This window comes from Platalea leucorodia (genome assembly GCF_965183815.1).
Source record: "Platalea leucorodia genome assembly, chromosome: 16".
Classification (NCBI taxonomy): domain Eukaryota; kingdom Metazoa; phylum Chordata; class Aves; order Pelecaniformes; family Threskiornithidae; genus Platalea; species Platalea leucorodia.
The window spans coordinates 13,825,424-13,847,003 of NC_138838.1; the positions used below are offsets into that span (position 1 = coordinate 13,825,424).

Consider the following 21,580-nt stretch of genomic DNA (forward strand, 5'->3'; position numbering starts at 1 on the left):
GTGACGGTGCGGTGCATTGCCCCTGGAAAATGCCAGAGTGGTCAAACCGTTGAGTCATTTGTGCCCAAGATTATCTGTGCAAACAGCCACCCCGATTATTTTTCTTTTTTTATTATCAATTTTTTTTTTTCCTAAGAATGTGGCTCAGACCATGGCGATGAGCAGCTGAAATCTCTGGGATCAGTGGGACAATGCCATAGAAAGCATTGTGCTGACGGCTCTGCAAATGCTGGTGCTGGCTCCCAGCCAGCAGCACCCTATAAAAGCTGAGCCGCTGAAGTAGGCAAACGTTACATGGGTGAAGCAGCAGTAACCGCCTGAGCTAGGTGAGTCCTGGGACCGATTCGCACCTCTCCCACCTTGCCCCCTGCTCATCCCCGCTGCCGCCGGCCAGCTGGGCAGACACCCTGCCTCCTGCCTGGTGGCAAAAGACACCCAGAGGGAGCGTTGCCATTTCCTGTGGCGAAAGACAGGCTCACATGTCCGCACTGGCAGCTGGGGTGGCTGAGAGCCCCTCTACCATGGGGAACTCCACTCCTGGCACCCACCCGGCCCCAGCCCCTGGCACAGCACACCAGTTGGCATCTCCCACCATTAGACGGGGCCATCCGTGGGAGCCCACTGTGCCTCTCAAGGGAGGCATAGCCAAGGCATGAGGGCAGGCAGAGGGAAGCAGGGCGGGTCTGTTGGACACCGCCAGGTACCAGGCAGCCTGTGTCCTCCTGCCACAGCTCCCCACTCCAGCTCAGGAGTGTTTTTCCTAGTGATGGCCTGGCCTCGGGGAAGGAGAAAGGGGAGCCGGGCACTGTGCCCTGGTGGGCACGCAGGCTCCGTGCCATGGCCAGGAGGAGGGAAGGGGCACCGCAGCGACAAGAAGGGAGCACCCTGCTTTGGATGTGTCCTGGAGCCCCCCATTGTGCCCCCCAGCCCATCCTGCTGTTAGCAAGAGGGTCTCACTGCAACTGGCGTGGCTTGTCACCAGCAGCAGGGCAGCTGCCTTCGAACAGGCGTGGTGGGCACAGAGCCATCCCCTGGCCCCATGAGCAGGCAGCAGGGATGCACAGCGGCACGCTGCAGCGCAAACAGCTTTTCCTTCCTTCTCCAGACACCGTTCCAGCAGCAAAGATGGCTCAGACAAACCCTCTGCCTGTCCCCATGGGCCCGTGGAAGGTACGTCCTCACACCCCCTGTATCTCTCCTTTTCCTGTGTGCAGGTGGGGGACAGGGAGAGGGGCAAAGACAGTCCTCCAGGGCCAGGAAAGCTGCAGAGTGGGCAGTGAGGCAGGGAGGAGCACAGGAAGCAAGGCACCCCTGTCCTCTGCCCACAGGAACTTGCCTCCCGCCTGCTCAAACACCTCCCGGGTGTTTTTCATAAGCCTCTTTGCAGCACCCTGGCCCAGCCGTGCCCTGCTCTTACCAGTTGTCCTGTGCCAGGCAGTTACAGCAGTCCCCGAAATCCACATGCTGTTATTTGCCTTCCCCTGTTAGTGCAGGCAGGCTGGCAGGGCAGGCAGGAGCAGGCACGAGGGCTGCAAAGGGAGCAGTGGGCACAGCAGAGCAAGGTGGGGAGCAGCTCTGAGGGGTCTGGCAACAGCTCTGGGGACACAGTTCGAGGAGGGAGCTGGGCGCACCCCGCTGAAGCCTGGAGCTGTTGTGGGAGAGGAGAGCGGCAGCCGCAGCCCCCCGGGGAGTTTCCCCTCGTCCTTTCCCCCGTTAATCCTCTTTGCCCTAGAGCGTTCGGAGCAGAGGCCGGGAGAACTGCCAGCCACAGCCCTGCCACCCGCCTGTCCCAGAACGGCTCCGCTCCTCTCTCCGGACGGCACCGCTGCCCCGGGAACTGATCTCCGCAGGGGTGAGCAGGAGAGCGGAGCGGGGGCCGGTGTGCGGCTCCCCCGACACCAAGGCAGGGCGCTGCGGGGCCAGCAGTGCAGGGATGCACAGAGGTGTGCGGGGCTGTGTCCCAGCGCAGAGGGGTGCCCAGTGCAGCCTCTGCCGGCTCTTTCCCGGATGGAGCATGACCCTCTGTCTCGAAGAGGCGCTGAATCACCTGGGGCCGCTGCCGGGCAGTTCCCGACTCGGCAGCTTGCTCTCCGTTCCAGATCACCGTGTATGACCAAGAAAACTTCCAGGGCAAGAGGATGGAGTTCACTTCAGCCTGTCCAAACATCATGGAGTGCGGCTTTGACAACATCCGCTCCCTGAAGGTGGAGTGCGGCGCGTGAGTACCTGGTGGCCAGCGGTGGGGATGTTTTCCCAGGCAGGCTGGTGGGCCGAGGGGTGCCTGAGTGTGGAGCAGGGCCAGCTGTCCTTGCTCTGCTCAGCTGGGAGGAAGCCAGGCATGAGGGATCCCACCCTGCCACGGTAGAGCAGCTAGTCCTGGGCAGCACTGACACAGACACAGGGCCAGAGGACAGTGGCAGTGCTTTTGGCATCATCCAAAACTGCCTCCTGTAGTTTGGGAGCAGCCAGGTTTGGAGCTCACCAGTGCCCCACAGGGATGCTGCCCAAGGATGCAGCGAAGATTGGTGCTCAGTGAGTGGCTCTTGAGCTCAGCCTGGTCCCCATCCACCTGCGTAACCCCATGAAGCACCATGCTTAAGAACCACTTCTCATGCCCCAGGGCCCAGCCCTACTCTGCCTCATGCTCTCCTTGCACTGTGCAACTCCCCAGGGCTGGAGCAGAGCCTTCCTGCAGCCTGTGCTGGGCTGCCCCAGTTGCTGACAGGGGTAGGGGGCAGAGCTGGGCTTCTCCCTGCTCACAGAAATCTTCCCTGGCACAGGCAAGACATCTCCTGAGCTGCTCCGAGATGCTGTGTGTAAGGAGCAGTCCCCACAGCAAGCATCCCGCCGGGGCCAGGGAAGCAGACAAGATAGATTTGTGCTGCTATATTTAGGATTTGTAATGCTAATGGGATTACAGCGGCATGCGTGCTCACGCCGTAATCAGCTCACTGCTCCAGTTGACGTGTTCCTAATCAGGCTGGTCACCTTGCACGGGGGGAAGCCAACTGCAGGACACGGGATCAGGGCTCAGTTTTGGTCAGTGGCAAGAGGCTCTCGACCCCCCCAGCTCAGCCTGCCCCTCAGTACCCTGCATACCCCATAAGCAGGAGGGTCTGTGGGCTGCACAGCCTGTGCCATCCTTCTTCTAGCCCCCAGCCCAGCCTCTGCCTCCCTGCTTCGCCCAGCTGCGGCTGTCCCATTCCCTGGTCTCTGTAGGGGAATGTGCCTAGGAAAGGTCCCTACCCTGGGGACAGGCAGGCTCTTGTGTGGGCGCACCAGGACTTGCAAAATGTCCCCTGCGGGGCAGAGGCATCCCTCTCACCTCTCCATGTTTGTTTTCAGGGAAGAGGTGGACCCAGAAAGGGGAAAGGCAATAGCTCCCTGCCCTGCCCACAGCCAGATGGGTTCTGCCTGGTTTGGGTATTAGGAATTCAGGTCTTTCCAGCTGTGCCACGTTGTAATTGGGAAACAAGTAAGAAATGAGGCCTTTGGGAAGAGAAGGGCAGCCACAGGTGTCCTGTGGCATCCTAACGTGATGCCGATCTGTGTAAATAAGCACAGAGCAGTTAGGGGAAAGAAAGCCACTGTTTGCAGGCTGGGCCCCTTGAAGGAGGCACCCCATCACCTGCTGCAGCCGGGGTACCGGGGGATGCTGGCTGCCATGCAGGCAGTCTCCCAGGCACCAGATGCAGTTACACATCCAGCACCTCTTCCTTTCCTCCTGTACTTGTGGGCAGAGGCCAGACCCCAACCTCCTCCGCTCACCTACATCTGTGCCCTGGTGCCAGCCCCGAGCAGGAGGCCCAGAGCTGCTGCAGGAAGCCCTGGCAGCCCTTGCTCTGTTTTCACAGCTGGGTTGGTTACGAGCACACTGGCTTCTGTGGGCAGCAGTTCATCCTGGAGAGGGGAGAGTACCCGCGCTGGGATGCCTGGAGCGGCAGCAACGCCTACCACATCGAGCGCCTGATGTCCTTCCGCCCCGTCTGCTCTGCTGTGAGTGTCCTGGCTCCGACAAAGCTCTCACAGCTCTGAGCCCATTAAAATGTCCCAGGCAATAGCACCAGGCCAAGGGAGTGAGGTTACGAAGGGCAAACACACCCATGCCAGGGGCTCTGCAGGTGGCAGAGGCTCCTTGGGGTGGGCTCAGCTCTCCCCCCCCAGTAGGATTTGCTCTTTCTGTCCTGTTTTCTGAAACTTTAAAGGGAACTTCTGGGCCAGCTGTACATGACCAGCGGTCAGGGACAGCCAGCCTGAGATGGTAGCTGTGGCATAGCTGTCACTGACACCTCCCAGGCCAATCCGTGCCCTGCCCTGGCCCTGCACCACCTTGCTGAGCACCTCCACACATCTGGGTTTTGAGAAAACCAGCCTAGAGTCTGAACACCTCCCTCCCTTGGGCTGTGCACGCAACCCCCAGGAAATCCTCTGAGCAATGCCATAGGGAGGGATAGTCATTGCCCTGCCATCCCCATCCACACCGTGGAGGGAGCAGCACCTCCCCTCATCCCCTGCTCTTCCCCCCCCAGAATCACAAGGAATCCAAGATCACTGTCTTCGAGAAAGACAACTTCATTGGCCGCCAGTGGGAAATAGGTGATGACTACCCCTCGCTGCAGGCCATGGGCTGGGCCAACAATGAAGTGGGCTCCATGAAGATCCAGTGTGGCGCGTAAGCGATGGGCAAAAGACCACGAGCAGCAGGGACAAACCGCTGCCATTGCTGTGCTACCACAGCTGGAGGGGGGACACCCTGCAACACCCTTGGCTTACCTTTTATCCCCCTTATGGCCACCTGATGACTCCTTTTCTTCCAGCTGGGTTTGCTACCAGTATCCCGGGTACCGTGGCTACCAGTACATCCTGGAGTCCGACCACCACGGAGGAGACTACAAGCACTGGAGAGAGTGGGGTTCGCATGCCCAGACCTCCCAGATCCAATCCATCAGGCGTGTCCAGCAGTAGCTCCCCACTTTCCAGTACGTCTCTGCAAGGTTTCTAAAGCTCACCGGCTCCCTTTTGGTGCTAATACTCCCCTCCTGAAATAACCACCCCTTCTTGTACTGCAACTGCTTATGGAACAACATTCCCAAACGGTACCAACTGCCACAATTGCCAATAAATGTGACTGAAAGAAAAAAATAAACCAGCTTTAGTGGGTGTTTGCTGTCGTGTGTTTGGGACTGAAGTCACACATCCCCATCCCAGTAGCAGGGACCAGATTCTTCCCTGCCTATTTTAAGCAGGACTGAAGCCCAGTGGGGCTCATTCCAAGGCAAGTTCATCCTTCAGCTGCCTCACAAGCACAACCAGAGCAACCAAATCTTTGGTCACTGCAGCTGTGTGGCTTCCTTTCCTCCCTGCCCTCCCCTTCCCCAGTCAAGGTGAAGGGCACCGTGCTTCTGGCTCCCTGCCCCGCCAAGCCACACCAGCACCAAGCACCCATGTACACACAGCCACGTGTGCCATGCTGCTCGTAGACTTTGTGGCCAGTGCTGCCAGGCCTGAGGGACCGAAAGTTGAGTCGTCAGCCACACAGCATCCCCAGGACCAAGGGATACTCTCTGAGAGCGCAAAAAAGAAAGTCACGCCGACACTCACAAACTTTAAAATTTTTATTCAACAATTTACATCACTTATTGTCTGTCTTAACGTATTCGATCTACACAAATTTCTTTTTTTTTTCCTGATAAAATAATAAAATTTGGATACATTTTGAAGTCCTGTTGGTGCAGAATAAACAAAATTTCAGGTAACTTTTTTTTTTTTTTTTAAACATTTAGTGTGAAGTATGACATCATTGGTAAAGATACATCATGCCATTACAGCTCATGGACATTACCTATCCTTACAGTCCGTGACATTACCCATACCAGCGCAAGGGGCTGCGCCAGACACAGCTACAGCAGGTATTACACTAATTCTTCTAGCCACCCTCTCACGACTGGGTAAACGCCTACATTTCCAGCTGGGCACACAGAGTGCATTAACCTAATCGGAAATACTGGGGAGGGGAGAAGAAAACAAAGACTACCTTTACTGATCCGTGTGGTCATACACTACAACATTGACAACAAAGAGGGGCTGCCCCTCTCCACAGGTCAGAGGTAATTCAGCTCCTGAGCAGGTAGAGCACAACCCCTCATGGTGATTTTAATACACACCAGGAAACCGAACGAAATGAGAACTTATCGACGAGGGTGGGCAGGAGAGGAGGCGGCTCTGATGGCTCCGCCTGGAGGGACCTGTCCTGCCCCAGCTTGCAGTCAAAGCGCACGGTTGTGTTTCGCACTGCCCTTAACACTGAAATATTCAGGGGAGGGGGAAGAGAGGGGCATCCGTCCCCCCCAGTAAACAAGTTGAGGACCTTCAGAGGCTCGTAAGCCACTGAAGGTGTGTAAGTACACGTGTGATGGTAGATAGAAAAGCAGCCCTGTTCTGTATGAAAAAAAGCCGTTAAGTTAGTACAAATTTCTGCCATGGCGAAGGGAACACGAGGAGAAAGTTGTCAGGGTCCTTCTCTCATCACAAAATCCTGACTCTCCTGCACAAAGGCTCTGGGCTAAGCAACAAGTTTCCAAAGGTGGTACCTGCAACCTAATGCATCCAACTCATGAAAACAAAACCAAAATAAAGCTCTCAAGCTCTCGCCCCGGAGACCGGTGGGAGCCCATCCTCTGCTCCAGCGGGCCATGGACTACAGCCCCCGCAGCAGGGACAGTGAGGAAGCCTGTCCTTCCCGCCTCACAGTGAGAATATGCAACAGTAGGGTTTCTCTTCAGTTAATTTTGTCATTAGAAGCCTCAAGTTTGCCCACGCCATCAGCCTGCAACATGGCTGACTGATCTCCATTCCCTCCTCAAAGCAGCGTTGCATGGGGCCAAGCCATGCACTCCCCGTCCCCATTGCCACCTGCACACCCGGCAGGATGCCGGTGGGTACCGCCGCCGTTCTCTCAACCAGAGAAAAAAGGGCACTCGTTCATCTGACAGTGTATGCAAAACACAAGCCAGCACACCCCGCTCCCTCCAATTCAATTACTAAAGTAGGCTCTTTAAAATAAAAAAATAATATATATATTTATATAGCTATACAGAGAGATAGAGAAAGCAAAGGAGAGAGACAGGCTACTAAAAAAAAAAAATCAAGCAGCGCCAGTTTTCTGCTACAGCTGTCAGCAAAGAACTGTCACCTTACATCATACCCTCCAAGATGGTGAAGATAATGCAGGCAATGACAGCACAGGAATGCAAAGGAGGGCAGATAAGTCACTTCTGGTAACGAGACACAAATTAAACTTTCAAAACATGTGCATAGCTTTATTCATCTGCTTCAAACTAACCTTTTCACGGAGCTTCAGCGAAACCCGAGTGTGCAAAACGCATTTCTAAAAAATAATGCAAGCAAGCTTTCACATTTACAGTGGCAGAAGCACAGAGAGACTCGGACAGAAATCACACATTGGGCGAGTGAGTCGGGAGAGAGATGAAGAAACAAGAATTGCACAGCTTCATATTCTGAGTCACTGACTGCAAACATAAACATTTCTATTTCACTAAGTTTAAGCAAGGCATGTTTACTTCTCCTTTACAACAAAAAAAAAAAAAAAAAAAAAAGAAAAAACCCACAGTAACAAGAATCACAACCTGGAAGGGAATAAATCCCCCGGGTAATGGGGTCCCCAATGCCACAGAGCGCCCTAACTCCAGAGCAAAGCCAGTTCCAGACCTTCACTTGTTTTCACTTTGCAGGCAAAGCATTGCAATGCTTATTTTTGTCCACAGGAGAACAGCAAAGCAGCTTCTCCGCCCCCCGCCCCCCCCCCCCCCCCCCCGTCACAGAAAACAGCTCGTGTTAGGAAAGGAAAGGTGCCATCCCACAGGACGTCGTCCCCAAACTGTAAGACAGCCACTACACAGGCTCGAGTGCAAGTCTCATTTTCATCTGATGGGTCACTGGGACAGTAACAAACCCTCAACTGTAGATGGGGCACCATCATCGTGCTGCCAGCCAGGAGCCTGGCTGTCCCACGCCATGTCCCAGCAGCTCACACACCACTACAAACTCTCTTCAGCAAGACTAAGCACACACGCAAGGCACATTTAGTCAGATGTACACACACACATACGCATGTGTGTAAAAAAGCAAATGCTGGCTAAAAAAAAAAAAAATAGATGCTGAATAAACTAATTAAAGAGGCAGAGTTCTGGCCTATGGCATTTATATACTATTTTCCAGGCAGTTGTAATCCCCAAGCGTTTTTCCTACATGACTTTAGACCTTCCTTACTCTTCCCTCACTCTACAGAGGTACTTTATTTTTCTAAAGGATCTTCTATAAATAGTCAAGTAAATTCCTTTTTTTCCCTCCAGTAAACGCCTCCTTCACGGTACACATCCCTCCATGGTGGTCCAGGTGTGACCCACAAAGACAAGAGGTTCTGGACCTGCCCGTGCCCTGCGGCAGCACTTTGATGCGGTGAGACCTCCCTCCACTACCCCCTAAGCCATGGGCTTTCACGCCTCAGCCGTCAGGTTTCAGCTAGGTAGATGGCCTGGCATTGCTTTCTTTCTCAGAAAACATCTGACTCCAGGCACCGACCGCTCCCCAGCACCCGAAGGCAGCCTACAACTCCCCAACACCAGGGATACAGACAGGAAGGAGGCCATGCAATCGTTAATACTGCTGGTTAACTTCACATTAAGATAAAGCACTAAAAAGATATTTTTGCAGAGATGAGCAATTTCCTTCCATAGACAGATTCAAATAGAAAACAAAAATATTAAAACCAGAGACAAGAGTTGATTGAGATTTTTCTACCTTACAAGTTACTCAGGCATCTTTCCTGCGCTGCCAGCCATTGAAGAAGTTGAAAACCTCAGGGATTTGCACTACCCTTCCAATAGCAGCTTGAGAAAAGGAAGGAGAGAAAAAACCAAAATAGCACAGTGCACTCTCAAGTTAAGAGTTCTCCTTTGCTTGCGTTTGCATAGAAATTCCCGTAGGTCAGCACCAAAATCAGGTACACCCCTCTCCTACACCCCAGTTCCCCTAGGTCCTATGCTACCCACAGAGTTAGTGGCTGTGTTACAGGAGGGTTCAACTATCCGCAGAGGAACTATATGGTCGTGTAAAAAAAAAAAAAAAGTGCATCACACATTCTTGATTTTCAGGGTTACTTATAGCAGCAGCAGCATTAATCCAAGACAATGAACAGTTGTAGATTCATTCTTAAATGCAGCAACACTTAATGAAATGTCTTCAAGGAAGGTCATAAGAGGGTCCTTCTCAAAAGGATAAAATGAAAATTATTCAATATAGACAAAAAGGAGATAAAACAAAAATTAAAGACACAATCTTATTTACATTAAAAAAACATTCTTGTTAAAATATCTTTACAACACCTAAGCAAAAAAATATGTATTTTAAGAATAAAGCAGAAACTCCTAAAGCAGTATCCGTTTTTGGAACCCTTATTTAGCACCTGAGGAAAGACTGTATGGAAAGCAGATAGTTTTGTTGTTGTTGTTGTTGGTTTTTTTTTGTTTGTTTGTTTTTTAAGAAAACTGTAAGAAGTTGTGGTTTTGCTAAACATTCATGTGTTCGCAGTACACAAGTTTCATACCACAGAAAGAAATGAACTATTTTTTTTTCTTTTTAAAGATACTCTACTCATTAATAAGGCTGTAGAAAAGGGATACTGCTATCTTACAAAATGGCTTTAGAGCTCTGGACACGTTATACGAAGCTTTCTGATTAACAGTCAAGATAAATATAGCTCAGCATCCCCTGGTGAAAGCACAGGTATGACTTTTGCTCCTGTCCCAGGACAGAGAGCAGCCTGACACCCCCAGCAGCAGGCCTCCGAGGGTCTCATGCTCCAAGCACAAGGCGACCTCAGAGCCCCCTTGTACCTCCCCAGACGTCCGCTGCTTCGGCGTCGCACTGCTGAGTGATGCCACTTTTGAGGATCTCGAGCAGGATACAAGGAAGCCAGCCTTATCCTGTGGTGGAACATATATTGTGCAAATGTCTAAAGCTCTGTAATCTCTGGAAGGCAGCGCATCCGGCAGCGCAGACAGAGATCTTCTACTCCTTCACACCAGCCCAGGTTCCTGCTTCTCACCTGCTTGCGCTAGGGTTTTTTCGCCTGGAAAAAATGCTCTCACGGTGGCCAAAGCTAGAATTACTCTGGCTTCTTCAGCTACTCCACCATGCTAGAGCTCTTCCAGCCCCAGCCCTCTTCCTGCCTTACACACTGGTGTGAAAATGCGTAGCAGCTTTAAATTAGGTGTAGCCTTGTTCTCTCCCCCCCGACCTTGACCATCTCCCTTGTAAACAGCCTCTGTAAGGAAAACAAATCACTACGGATGGATGTACAGGAAAATCTTCTAGGGACAAGACTCCTAAAAGCTTTGGACACCATAGAAATTTACTGAAAATGCTGAATCAAGAGCAAAAACTGAACACACAATAAAACTACCAGCAGTTCTGAAACACGTCTGTGAATGCCATTGCTCCCAGTTGTCCCTGAGGTCACCCACCAGCAACTTCTGGAAAAGATGCTATTGTGCTACAGTAACACTCTCTTGAAGGTGAAAAGCACTAATTACACGTGCAACCCAGAGTACACCTCTCTCTCTCTTTTTCTCCGCCCCCCCCCCCCCCCCCCTTTCCTAGCAGGGAGCGATTTTCCTTTCGATTTAGCTAGCTGGTTCACCCTGTCACCCGCTCCCAGCCACCGAATAGCTGGCATACTCACAATCTAATGAGAATTGGGATTTTTTTCCACATTTCAAAGAAGTTCACAGCAGCTACAAAAGGCAAACAGCGAGATGTACAGTTCAGAAAGGGCAATGGTTTGAAGTGGGTTAGCGACAGAAACCATGCCCTGCAGCTACCCCCATTGTGAGAGAGACATACTTCTAACGATGAAAACAGGTTTCACAGACAACCAAGGTAGGTTTAAACCAAAACCAAACTCCAACCAAACCTTGAAAGCCATCACATTGCCAATCCACTGGACGGATGGAGTGGGAGGGAGCAGAGAGGCTGAATGTCCCCAAACCACTGTCACTGGAGATGGGAGCATGGAGCAGCTTTTAAATCGTCTCGGAGTGGAGGAAACACTCCCTGATCCACCAAAGAGAAAGCAGATCCGGTGCTGGATCTGGCTGGCGGTATGCACTCCAGCCTGTGTTGCACAAGACCCTGTACAAGACACCCAACAGGACCTGCTGGCAGAGCAGGAGCAGTGGGGAAAGACCAGAGGAGCGACAGCCCCTGCCTGTGCAGGAATTGTTATTCCAATAAACAGAAAGCCTGGCAAGGGGACCGGAGAGAAGGGACTCATCAGACCCACAATGGGATCAGAAATGGGAGAGAAGCCTTAACCTGAATAAGTATCTTCATAGCTGATAAAAAAAATAGGTCATGATTTCACCCTTAGTGCCACTTTCCAATACTACACATATTTAAGGGTTTATTTAAGGGTTTTTGTTTTAAAACTTTACTCCACATAATGAAAACAATGGCACAAATAAATACACGCTCACTCTCCTTAAGTAAGACGCTTGCACACACACCATCAACTCCTCGTCCCCCCGCACGCCGGCACGCACAGTCACCCTTGAGTGCAGACCCAGGAGAGAAGGCTGCTGCACCCCCTCCTGGGCTGTATTTGGTTTATGCTACAGTACTAATACTCTGAGTCAAACAAAACAAAACAAAAAACCCCAAACGTAAGACTTATCAGTAACACCTTAGCATTATTTAAATGTGCTAAATTAGTCACAGCTCAATTTAATTTTTTTTATAAGTTTACACAAAAATAATCAGAAAACAGATTAAATCTTAAGATATTTTTAATAAGTGCTCAGTAAAGAATTGTGTGAGGACTTCGGGAGGACAGCAGACAGCGACAGGGCAAGTTACACAATGGCACAAGGAAGTTTCTTCCATGGTCCTGCCTGGCTCTAGGCAATAGTCTATCCCAGAAACACAGCCTGCACTGGCAAGCCAGAACTACAGGAGCTTAGAGAGAGGATTTCCTAACTGCTTAGCGCTGAGCACGCATTGTGGAGCTCATGGAGACAGACAAATAGACATTTGAAGAGAGGATGGTCAGAAATACAGCAGAGAAGCTGCAGAGGGTGTTTCTGGATGGGTACCACCGGCAAGGGGCCACGCGCAGCGAGGAAAAGCAGTAGGGACGAACACTGGGGAAAAAACAACCCAACCCATCGCTTGAACCGTGTTTCTTTCAGCACTTCTTTTGCTATTTAGAAGACAGACTGGACTAGGCCAAGACGAGCATCCTCAAATGTTCAGCAAGACTCAGATCTTTCTAAACACGCGCAGGGTGAGATTCAGCATGGGTTATTGCTGTTCAGCTTCCGCATTGCGCCAGCCCCGAGAGCGGATCTGGGGGCGGGGGTACCAGGACAGCGCAGACCCCAGGTAAGCAAAACAGGGTTTGGTTTTGTCTTTTTTTCCCCCTCTCTCTTTTTTTTTTTTTTTTTTTTTTAAATGGAAACCAGACCTTAAGGCGACAAGTGACTACACAAGGCAAATAAATACACAGCAGAGCCTTAAAGCCGGTAAAACAAACTGGAAACTTTGCTATTAGCCTTCAACTTTTTGAAAATAATAATAATAAAAACCCAAAACAAAACAACATTTCTTCCACCTTAATCTTCCCAGTCCCACTGTCCAGTTTGTTCAACACTTTAAAGCTCAGGCACGCCCCAGCTCTTCCGCAGTGGAGCCAGAGGCAATTCCGACTTTTGGCAAGCAGTTGGGAGACTCAACAGAATTAAAAATAGGAACATCAGAGGACTAGATATCGGCCACATCTGTAAACATGTTATACATCTGAAAGATACACACACCTGTAAAGGTGGTACAGTTTATAGGTGAAACAGAGCTATTTGCGACTGGCCAACCACACATTTCTGAACCTGGACTGATACAATGCATGATTACTATATAGTATTACACTACAGTGTTATACTATATAGTATTTTATACATAAAATGGAGTAGGCAATCCATAGTCAAACTTTTAAGACTAAGCGTGGCAGAAAGCTAGCAATCTTACAAAAGGTACAGAATTAAGTTTCATTGTCCCACCATGAACATAAGCATCTCATTCAGGAACAATCTTATTAAAAGAATAAAAACAATTAAAAATGCATGCTACATACTTCTAGTTAACAAAAAAAAAAAAAAAAAAAAGAAAAAAGTGGATAAATCTAAGCACAAGGGGTAGGCAAAAGTTTTGGGCTTATCTGCTTCCTGTAATGCCCCATAGGGTCCAGCCTAATTTTAGGAGACACCAACTGCTGCTGACCTTGATGCCGAGACATGTATTAGCCAGTATTCAGCCACAAACACCCACGATGAGCACTAGGTACACGTGGAGCTTGGGCAGGTCGGAAAACCCATTTTTGCTTCATTCACTGCTTGCTCTTGCACTGGACCCTGTGACCTTTCCACCTTTTAAAAAACCCAGAAAAAAACTACCCAACCCCAAGATGATTTGGACACGCTACACAAGCTGCAATGGGACGGAGCGGGTTACACAGCTAGAGCTGGCAGTCTGCTCAGCCTTCTCTACCGCTGCTAGCAATCTTTCCTTTCCTTGTTTGCTTTTTTTTTTTTTAAATTTTTAAATTATTATTTTCATTCCTAAGTCCTCCATTTTTGTAATAAAATATATTTTTATTAAGAGATAATTAGAAGCAGAGCCCAGAAATACACAGACTGCATTAAAATATAAAAGAGCATTTCCAACAGGCAGGTGCGGGAAGCCCAGCCATTGGCGTTCTATGGACAAATGCAAAAGGATTCAAATTCCCATTTTTTTTTTTTCTCTCCTTTTTTTCCTTTTTTTTTTCTTTTGATTTTTTTTTTTAAGAGGAAAAAAAATAATTCAAGAAAGGTGAAAGTTAGCAGAACTCAATTCCTCTTCAGTTTTCCAGTGAACATGGGAAAAAAATCCAGCACATTTAGTGTTAGGAGACAGAGCAAATATGAAGCACCTACAGTTGAAAGCAGAAGATACTTTTTTTGTTTTTCTCCTAGTAATGCAATGGCATTAAACTATGGGAACAGTGGTTTTTGTTGTTGTTGTTGTTGTCGTCCCCCCCATTAAATGCCTATACAGATTGCTTATTTTTGTATGTTGTCTTTTAAAATGAAAGAACTTTTCAGTTGCAATAGTCCACCGTATAATCGGAGCCAGGTCAATTGTGTGACTTCACCATGCATCCTAGAACTGCAGTATTACCATCTTTCCCCCAGAAGAATGATGCTTTAAGACAATATCCCCAGCATAGGATTGGCTGCTTTACTCCTGGCAAAACATGCGGATTATAATTCTCTGGAAAAAAAAAAAAGAAACTCTGCAAACTTCAAGGTGTTTCTCCAGCATTCAGTGGAAAACGAAACAGAAAAAAAAACAAATAGGGGAGGTGGAAGGGAAAGGGGAGATGAAGAATGGTGAATCATCCTGATTTCCCTGTGATTAGTGTGTCACTACAGCCACAGAACAAGAAACAGAAACCTTGTCAAGTGGAAATGCCTCTCCAGTGGGTTGCTGTTGCCCATGTAGACGACAGCAGAAACTTTAGAACCGGGCTTGTAAATTGAGTCTGTATTCGTTAATCACTTGCATTCACTCTTTAAACAAAAACAAAACAAAAAAAAACAAACAAAAAAATCTATTCAGTACCGGAGATTAAATAATCACGTGTGTAGTCTCGTTGAAATAAATTTTCAGATTCCTTAAGAAGTCTAATTACTTTCAGTTGCCATTTTTAAATAACTATATATATATTTGTATATATTATCCTGTGATTCTAGTTATGGTTCCTCTGCTGCACTGAAGATTTAGAAGGAGCATAAAAGCCTTTTGTCCCCCATGAACAGCACAAATGCTGCAGAAAGGTTATAACAGGCAGTCTTTTCTTGCTACCTTCATTGATCCAGGCGATCCATGGCTTCATCGTAAGTGATTATCCTTTTGGGATCTGGAAAACAAGCAAAATCCTAAGTTTTCAACAAGCTACTTTCAGGACCCATGGCTGAAAACATTCACAAGGGATCTGCAAGGTACTCAGCCGTTAACAAAGCTGTCCTTAGGTCCCCCAGCAACACCACTTCCTGCAAATACATTCAGGGGCCCTGGCTGACCTAACAGAGCGGTGCTTGCTCCCCATGTTACACCCCTGGGCAGCAACACTGCAAGAAGCACATGTGTCTCCACTTACTGCTCTTCCCACAAGCTAACACAGAACACCTTCACAGATGAAGGGTGGGGATATACCAGAATTTAAAACTTATTCTTGGGTGTGGCACCCAACACCAGAAATAGAAAGCAATTATTGTATACACATAGGCAAGGCTCATTAAATCTAATTTGACACTGGTTTTATTTCTTTTTTAGAGACTGCTGCTCTCTGAACACCCCACCATTATGGTAAAGCTTACTGTCCCAACTTTTAATGATCCAACACACAGATAGACTACAAACAGCAAGCACTGAAGAACCAAACTTGGGCATCTCTGGACACCAAGACAACCCACTCTCAACACCCATCCCGACAGATAGAACAGGACTTACTTATTCTTTTCGATATCCTTACCTTGCTTCTGCAAATTCCAAACCAATTCCATTTCTGTGGAGGCAAAACAAGAAGACCATTGTTATTATGCAGATTTATGCGGCTGTTAAAGACAACTCCAAACATGCGTTAATTTTCTGAATGTGGCATGACACCACTGCAGTTGCGCTGAGGCTTTCACACAAAGCCAACCCGATCCAGCCCAGCAGCACATCACCAGCCCAGCCCACAGGACTGTATGAATTTGACGTGAATGATCCAGCGATAAAAGACAGAGATGGATGTAACATGGTCTTAAGGGTCAGATGGCCAAACTGAGCATCACAAATGTCATCGCCATTCTCTGCTCCTACAAATCACAATATAACTTTGGGCTTTACTACTCTGAATCCAATGCTGCTTCACACATTACAGCCTCAACAGGTAGCCCGGAGAGATGATTTTTACAAGTTGATGCTTAACATGTGTGAAATCAGAACCGCTGGACAAAGCGAGTTTCTCATGGTTCACGGCATGCATCTGCTGAAGCACACTATGCAAAGATTACTCTGCTAACATCACTGCAAAACTGCTGCCAACATATCATCCGAGAACAAGGTGCAATGCTCCAGACACCCAGCTGCCTGCTTGGCTTGCAGCTCTTTCCCCAATTTACCTCTACAACACACTTGTGGGCTAAAGACAAACAAACCCTCCTCAATTCTCACTGAAAGAGCACATGCTTTTGTTTACCTAAGAAATAACAGCAAAGTTTAATGCTCTCTTCATTCACATTAAGAAACAGAAGGCTCTTCCCTTTAAAATATCCCCAAAATTAAGTCACATCTTTAGAGACCTATTCAAAATAACTACATTTAGCCACTATCAAGTTGTAATTTTGTGAGCTAGAATATTTATAAAGACACTAACTGCACGCTGCGCCCAAGTTTAAGAAACAAAATTATACAAAAGGAGCATTTAGTAGGAAAACAACCTGCAAGAACAATCTTTCAAGTCCCCCTTCTGCCAGAAAGGAAGGTGACAGGACCTTGGTAGGGGCTAGGAATGAAGAACAGCAATGGATTATTAAGCTACATGCCATGTGCAGTAAAGCACAAAACAACGCAATAAGTAAACTAACCGGCATGGGAAAGAAGAAAAAACCCTACAAAACTCGTGGCCTCAGCACGATGTGTGCCAAGTGTCACCTTGATGAATCGCTTGCGTGTTTGTGTCCCTTCTCCAACCCTTCATCTGTCCTTTGCCCGCTACAATCTCAAGCTCCCTGGGGCAGGAAATTGCATGCAAATAAATATTGCCAGCCCCTTCTGCACAATTAAGTCTTTTGTAAGGAAGGCTCTGACAAAATTTTACAAGGTCTGTTATTTTTCTGTCACAATAACAGCAGCAATACGTTGCACTTTCATTGGGGGAACCCTAAGTGCTTTGGGAATAGTAACCAGCCTCTAACACCCCAGGGATATAAGCAACCTAGCAAGGTACTACCTCCCTCATCCGCCCAATGCAGATTACCCAGAAATAAAATGAACCAGCTACTAAAATTACCTCCAGCAGAGCTAGTTTTCCATTCAGTGAAGTTAGATGCATAATTTCCTAATGGCTAAAGAACATCATCTATTTTAACAGCTTTCCCCAAAGGCAGGGGACAGAAAACTACCCTGAAGTTGTTGGCTCCTCCACATTGGAGCAATGTTTGAGCACCAAATACAAGGCAGAGAGCGAAGCGCTGCCCGCTACTGTATCTCCATGCAAAAGACTATGTTTTCTTTTGCACTTCCATTTGGCCTAACTTCACTGAACACCACGAGAATGTGAACTGCTTGTATTAAGATGTGTGTGACAATAAAATAGACAGTGAGATACTATCAAAAACACACCAAAAAACTTCTAAGTTGTCAAAATTCTTTTTTAAAAAAACCTAGCAAACCAACACCCAAACACTTCACCCTTTTCAGACTTCAATCTTCCTTCTCCTCCTTCAGAAGGACAGGTAGGAGAGAGGGTGGTGTAAAGTGTCCTATAAATCCCAAACACCTGAATACATTGGCTGGCAGATGTAGCCTGACAAAGCTACAAAACCAAAGACCATCAGCAAACTGGATGCAATACCAACTGTTACTGAATATCATCTGCCATCAGAAGAGCAAGAGCAAGGTCCTCCCCTCCACCTGGCCAGCAGCACACATATACCGGATAGCATGGGTTAAGCACATTTACCAACTGAAACAGCTTTGGGGGGGGGGGGGGGGGGGGGGGCGTCTTGGGCTAGCTGCAACACAAAATGAGGAAAACAAAAAGGTTTTCCTTCAATCTTAAGATGGAATTTTATGATTTATTCTGCTTTACTTGGTAATACATTAGAGTGAGTTTTCCTCCCAGTTCTGGTTACAGGCTGTGGTCACCTACGACCATCGCAAGGTGCTGTGACAAGTGCCGTGACCACTGTAATAGTGGTTGGACAGACTTCAGTGACCAACTTGGTGGACAGGCAGCTCAGCAGAGCCACCGCTGCACAACGCCTGGCTCCAGCTAACCAGCGCAGTAAGCACAGGGATGCAGAGTGGAAGAAAAGGCAGCCCCCACAAGCTGGCCATGTAAGAGGTCCCAAGCCTGCTTTCAGCCCTCCTTCCTTGGGCTCAAGGAGCTCTTTTCTTGAGCCCACTTTCCCTGGATAAAGCTTCCAGGGCAAGTTCACTCAACCCTGCGTGGAAAAAGGGGTATCCTCACCATGCATCCAAGTCCCCCTCTCTCAGATACTGACCCAAAACTTAGTACTGCCGCTTTCCAAAGCAGAAGGTGGTCAAGATCTGACCAACAGGCAGGGGCCACCATTCTCAAAACAGGACAGGCGGCCAGGGAAATGGCACGCTTCCTTCTCAGCTGGAGAAAATGCCATCAACAAACCCTTGCACAACCCAGAGTCAAAGCCAGTCCTGCTCCAAGCCAGGGGCAGAACTAGGTCAGCTCCCATGCCCCTTCCAACCTCATGTTTTCCAGGATTTTTTTTTACAATTAGCTGGCCTCTCCACAGCTCTCTGGATCATGGTTTGCTGAGGAACTGCTGACAGCCCCAGCCACATCCACCTAACGAGCTCCAAGGAGAGGAACCACATTTTCTGGGGACTATCACTGAAACAAAGGGTTGGTGGAGGAAGACGTTGATGTTAGGAACAGACTAAGGCACACTCTGGTGAATTACACTGAGATTCCTCCTAGGTCAATAAACTTTATAGCAGTACTGGTACATAACGTTGGAGGGGAAAAAAGTCTTTCTGTGATAACTTGCTAAGACAGGCAGTTTTACACATATTTTCCTTGCTAGAGAGGCTGCCCCTGCAAATAGAAGTGTCTGCACAATGCTACAGTACTAGTTCTTTGTTCTTATAAATCTAACATATAAACTGACAATTGTCCCTAAAATGAAGTGCTAAAACAAATAACAAAGAGGGACTATCCTCTTCTGATTTTTCTGTTTCTATCTGCAGGATGAAACGATTAAGTTAGGGGATTGCCCCGGAAACAAAGCAAAGACTAAAAATTCAATGCTGCGGAGACTCATTGCTGTACTGAATACACTGTACTCAGCCTGACAAGTGGAAAAAGCAGACCCTCAAAGAAGAATTAAATTAGCTTTTACCCCACAAGACCATAAGCAACAGACTGAATCTAACCCCTTCCCACCAAGGGGGATGGGAAACCAAGGCTTCCCCCCCCCCTCGATGTAAAGGATAAAAATTGCTGAATTCACAGCTCTGCTATTTCTTCTGACCCAGTTCACCATTACAGCAAACGCCACTCCTGGCTGGTCCATGCTGCCTTGCTCCGTTTTCCATGCTGCTCTTCTGCTTCTTCATGTGAGCAGAGATGCTGGTGCAACCAAGATGACGAGAAGGAACAAAGCAGCAGCACAGGCAGAAACTTAGGGGCAAGACAGAAGAGGGAAACACTGCAGTTTTCTCTCTTCCACCTGTGCAGTCTTTGCTACTGTGCAGCTGAACTGGAAACCTTGATAATTTGCTTTTTAGCTAAGGACAAGCAAACTACTAAGCTTCCCACCACAAAGTTTGCCATATAGAGCCCAGCGTTAGTGACAGCCAGCCTGGCCTGGAACACTGCAACTGCCCAAACACGACAAAAGGAGGAGGACTAAAGCAATAAGTTACTGATTTTAACAGAAGTAAAACTGAGATAACCCCAGCCTCCTCTTTTGAAGGACCAAAAAGTCTGCGAGGACTAGTTTTACCTCAAAAAGATTAGGATTTTGGCAATGTGACACCAAGGCAGAGGTTCAGTTCTAAGCTAGATAGGGACAATGTCCCTAAGGGAGAGCATCACTCCTTCCTGGTGCTTTCAGTCTCCCATACTAAGCTATCGTCCCTATCTCCAATCACATAAACAGTAGGCCTACCACTGCTCAACTAAATCAGATCTACCTTGCTAAATCAGGTATGTCACCCGCAAGTGTTTCAAGGCACCGTCACAAACACTGAACGGCACGCGCCGTCAATGAAGGCAGCCACGCTGAAGGATCGTGTTTTACAGTCAAGCAGATCAGATGATCAAGGGAGTCTTTCTGCCCTTTAAAAAGGAAAAAAAAAAAAAAAAAAAAAGAAAAAAAAAGGCAAAAAAAAAAAAGCAAGGGACAGGGCAGGGGCACAGAGGAAATCAGCACAAAAAGCATCCAAGAGAAGAACAGGAGGACGCATCATCAGCCTTGCCAGCATGTTCTCAATGCCCTGACTTCTGGGGAAAAAGCAATCTAGGCATAGGCAAATGAGCACAGCTTCCTCCACCAGGACGTCACTCCACTCTGCAGCCACCCAGCCTTACACCCCAGCACAGCCTTGCCAGGATGCAAGATGCTGCGGTGGTTTAAACAGAATTACTGTACCAGAGCCGGCCCACCCTGTGTGTTACTTCCTCCATCCATCCTCTCCCAGGGAAGCTGTGAAGCAATTACAATCTATAATGCCCATTGCAGCCACCGGGCAAACCGTGCACAGGAAAGCCTGGTTTGCTGGAACAAAGCTACTGAGTAAGCTGGAGGCTTTCCCATAGCCTATTTACAGTCCAAGATGAGGATCCGCATAACCTGATCACAGTTACAGACACGAACAGTGCAAACAAGGGTGCAAGCTTGCAACAGACAGGTCGAAGCACCGCAACTGCTCATGCTAGAGTCCATTCCTCACTGCAACACCCAGAGCTTCATCCTTGCACCACGGATAGCTTGCACTGAACTACCACACATGGATGAGCTCAGGGTAGGGACCCCACCAGTGCTCCACGCTCACCCCTGTCCTTGCCCCGTAATCGTTTCTCTTTGTGTCCATAACCCCAGAGGCAGGACAGATTTGAAGATCAAACTATCGAGACTTTGCTCAAAAGTAAACAGATCAATCTGAAGAGGGAGAAGTTCACCCGTCTCTTGAAACCAAAACCAAACAATCTGAGGATCCAGCTGCTCGGAATACCCTAACACTAGCCCAGGCAAACCTGCATGCTCTCCCGAACAAGAAGGAGGGGAAGGCAGCTGGTAAAAAATGAGTGAAATAATTTCTTTCTCATTGCAGAGGAACTGGCTGGCTAGAAGTAGGACCTCAGGAAAACAGCCCAAGATAAACTGAGAGAATGGTGTGGGAATTAACCACTACACTGCTGTCCTGCACACACCCTCGCAGCTGTTTTCTAGACATTTCGCAGCATGCTGTGCCACAAGAGCTCACCCACTGGGCTCTGGCTGCAGAATCACAGCCATGAAGAGGGGAGTGTTTTCCACCTCCATGGGGCAGAGGAAGGTGCCGTTCCTCCCAATACCCCTTAACCCAACTCACCCCAACGGACTTGAACACACACGCAACACCCAACATTGTCACAGAAGATGTACTAAGACCTGTACTGATCTCCTGCTTTGTAAACTAGCAATAACACCTGAAGACTAAATAGGAGAAAGAC

General features: G+C 48.3%; 2 protein-coding genes across 6 annotated transcripts in view; one reads left to right on the forward strand and one right to left on the reverse strand.

The window, feature by feature from the left end:
- The window catches only part of NUFIP2 (nuclear FMR1 interacting protein 2), a 37,866-nt gene that overhangs the window by 9,401 nt on the left and 6,885 nt on the right, over nucleotides 1-21,580 (reverse strand). For 2 of the 5 annotated variants that reach the window (XM_082327983.1, XM_082327979.1), the window contains exons 3-4: nucleotides 15,647-15,679; nucleotides 7,827-15,031 (exon numbers count right to left, since the gene is read on the reverse strand). In XM_082327983.1, coding sequence (XP_082184109.1) covers nucleotides 14,979-15,031; nucleotides 15,647-15,679 — 86 coding nt within the window. In that variant the 3' untranslated portion in view covers nucleotides 7,827-14,978. Of the gene's footprint in view, nucleotides 1-7,826; nucleotides 15,032-15,646; nucleotides 15,680-21,580 lie in introns of those variants that run through there. The other 3 variants (XM_082327981.1, XM_082327980.1, XM_082327982.1) reach the window with 3 other exon arrangements.
- On the forward strand, nucleotides 1,057-4,965 carry CRYBA1 (crystallin beta A1; the record flags this gene model as incomplete). The annotated part of the gene is made up of 6 exons (XM_082328136.1): nucleotides 1,057-1,170; nucleotides 1,733-1,852; nucleotides 2,100-2,218; nucleotides 3,855-3,996; nucleotides 4,530-4,672; nucleotides 4,818-4,965. 6 exons carry the CDS (start codon nucleotides 1,057-1,059, stop codon nucleotides 4,963-4,965), a joined length of 786 nt encoding a protein of 261 aa, XP_082184262.1.